At 40.7% G+C, this 3,175-nt stretch overlaps 1 protein-coding gene across 1 annotated transcript in view; it reads left to right on the top strand.

The window, feature by feature from the left end:
* SFMBT1 (Scm-like with four mbt domains 1) overlaps positions 1–3,175 on the top strand; it is a 160,970-nt gene that overhangs the window by 106,902 nt on the left and 50,893 nt on the right. Inside the window, exon 5 of the mRNA XM_011958242.1 lies at positions 2,823–2,917. Within this exon, the coding sequence (XP_011813632.1) occupies positions 2,823–2,917 (95 nt within the window). The remainder of the gene's footprint in view (positions 1–2,822; positions 2,918–3,175) is intronic.

Below are 3,175 nucleotides of genomic sequence, written 5' to 3'. Positions count from 1 at the left end.
CCTAGGGTATACTCATTCAGCAGTTTATTGGAATTTTCTATATAACAAGCATTGTTCTGGGCAAAGGAATACGTCAATCAACAACAAAAAAAAAAGAAAAAGAAAAAGGAGAAAAAAACAAAAACAACCATCTGCTCTTAGGGAGTTTATGTGAAGTGAGATTATTGGATTATAGAGTACTTGAGTCTTTGCTCACTTAACAAGAGTATTTTAAGAATCTAGGTGACAAATTCCTGACTTTATGGAGTTTATGATCTTACAGGTATATTGTCAATAGGAATGAATGCCATGAAGAAAAGGGAAGCAGAGCCGAAAGATGGATACTGTTGCCTTTCTGAAGGGGAACATTTGAGTAGAGACTTGAATGAAAGGGAGCATGAAGGACACTGGGAGATGATTCTTTGAGCTGAGGAATAACAAATGTAGAGACTTTGTGGAAAGAATATGATTAAAGAATGGCAAGAACCTCATTGTCACCCAAGTGTGGTGAGCGTGGATAGTCTGGCTGGGGATAAAGTGGTAGGGTGGGCCGGCCGGGGTCAGGTTATGTTCAGCCTTTTTAGTGTCCCCCAGATTTTGGGTTTTTTTTTTTTTTTTTTTTTGAGACGGAGTCTCGCTTTGTCGCCCAGGCTGGAGTGCAGTGGCGTGATCTCGGCTCACTGCAAGCTCTGCCTCCCGGGTTCATGCCATTCTCCTGCCTCAGCCTCCCGAGTAGCTGGAACTACAGGTGCCCGCCACCACGCCCGGCTAATTTTTTTTATTTTTAGTAGAAGGGATTTCACCATGTTAGCCAGGATGGTCTCGATCTCCTGACCTCATGATCCTCCCATCTTGGCCTCCCAAAGTGCTGGGATTACAGGCGTGAGCCACCGCTCCCGGCATCATGTGGTTTTTATCTTTAATTCTGTTTATGTGATGAACTACGTTTATTGATTTGCTTATGTTGAACCAGCCTTGCATTTCAGGGATGAAGCCTATGTAATTGTGGTAGATAAGTTTTCTGATGTGCTTCTGGATTCTGTTTGCAAGTATTTTATCGAGGATTTTTGCATCGATGTTCATCAGGAATATTGGCCTGAAGTTTTCTTTTTTTTTTTTTTTCCACTCTGTCATCCGGGCTGGAGTGCAATGGCGTGATCTCGGCTCACTGCAGGCTCCGCCCCCGGGGTTCATGCCATTCTCCTGCCTCAGCCTCCTGAGTAGCTGGGACTACAGGCGCCTGCCACCTCGCCCGGCTAATTTTTTGTCTCGATCTCCTGACCTCATGATCCGCCTGCCTCGGCCTGCCAAAGTGCTAGGATTACAGGCATGAGCCACCGCGCCCGGCCAGTTTACTTTTTTTGTTGTTTCTCTGACAGGTTTTGGTATCAGGATGATGCTGGCCTCATAAAATGAGTTAGGGAGGAGTCCCTCATTTTCAGTTTTTTGGAATAGTTTCGGAAGAAATGATACCAACTCTTCTTTGTACCTCTGGTAGAAATCAGCTGTGAATCCATCTGTCCTGGGCTTTTTTTTTGGTTGGTAGGCTGTTCATTATTGCTTCAATTTCAGAACTCATTATTGGTCTACTCAGGTATTCAACTTCTTCCTGGTTCAGTCTTGGGAGGGTGTATGTGTCCAGGAATTTATCCATTTCTTCTAAATTTTCTAATTTATTTGCATAGAAGTATTTATAGTATTCTCTGATAGTTGTTTGTATTTCTGTGGGGGTCGGTGGTGATATCTCCTTTATAATTTTTTATTGTGTCCATGTGATTTTTCTTTTTTTTCTTCTTTATTAGTCTAGTTAGTAGTCTATTTTATTATTTATTTATTTATTTATTTTTGAGACAGAGTCTCGCTCTGTCACCCAGGCTGGAGTGCAGTGGCACGATCTCAGCTCACTGCAACCTCTGCCTCCTGGGTTCAAGCAGTTCTCCTGACTCGGCATCCTGAGTAACTGGGATGACAGGCATGTGCCACCATGCCTGGCTAATTTTTGTGTTTTTAGTAGAGATGGGGTTTCACCGTGTTGGGCAGGCTGGTCTCAAACTCTTGACCTCAAGTGATCTGCCCACCTCAGCCTCCCAAAGTGCTGGGATTATGGGTATTTTATTAATTTTTTCAAAAAACCAGCGTGCTTTGTTTATTTTTTTTGAAGGGTTTTTCGTGTCTCTATCTCCTTCAGTTCCGTTCTGATCTTGGTTATTTCTTGTCTCCTGCTAGCTTTGGGGTTTGTTTGCTCTTGGTTCTCTAGTTGATTTAGTTGTGACGTTAGGAGATCTTTCTAGCTTTTGGATATATTTTGAAGATAGTACCTACAGAATTCTTCTACGGATTGGATATAAGGTATGGAGAAAAAGGAAGGGAGGCAAGGATAATGATGCTTTTTTTTGATTAAGCTAAAATATATACTAGGAGTATTTTTCACTCAGAGAGCGCTAAGAAAGGATCAAGTTGAAAAAAGTTTGAAATGCTTATTAAGTATCTTCAATGTTTGACATTAGAATACTAAATTTCAGTCTAAAGTGATAGTAATGGTTTATACTCCCACCAGTTTTATATGATCCATTTGGGTGAAATCTAGATTTGGGTGTCTCTTCAGCAAGAGATAGCATGTCAGACTGCTGTTCTTTGAAGATGCGTTGACAATCAGTGCACTAAGGGCACCTATCATTTAAAAAACAAAAACAAAACAAAACAAAAAAAACCCACTTAATTATTTTGTGCAAAATCAGTCGTGAAGTAAATTCTGTCAAGTTAGGTTTATTAGGTTTATGTTTTTATACCTTGAGTTTTCTTTAATTGGGATTCACCTGTTTTTGTTTTATTTTTAATTCTAGATGCCGGCTCTGGTATGGAAGAGATAGAATTAAGCTGGGAAGATTATCTAGAAGAAACAGGGTCCACAGCAGTTCCCTATGGGTCTTTTAAACATGTAAGCAATAACTATATTTACCTTATTGGTGTTATATCCCTTTATTTCGAATCTCTGTATTTTCATTAGAGAATTTAAAGTTATTTTAATTTGTGGTACTTGAAAGAATTTAAGAGCTTTTTCTTTCCTCCTGTCCTCCTGCCACGCTTAGTAAGAACACTTGCCATATTCTTTTTTTTTTTTGAGACTGAGTCTCGCTTTGTCGCCCAGACTGGAGTGCAGTGGCGAGATCTCGGCTCACTGCAAGCTCCGCCTCCC

The sequence above is a fragment of the Colobus angolensis genome, unplaced genomic scaffold (assembly GCF_000951035.1).
Source record: "Colobus angolensis palliatus isolate OR3802 unplaced genomic scaffold, Cang.pa_1.0 Scaffold462, whole genome shotgun sequence".
NCBI classification, from domain to species: Eukaryota; Metazoa; Chordata; class Mammalia; order Primates; family Cercopithecidae; genus Colobus; species Colobus angolensis.
This window is presented reverse-complemented; position numbering and strand designations above follow the sequence as displayed.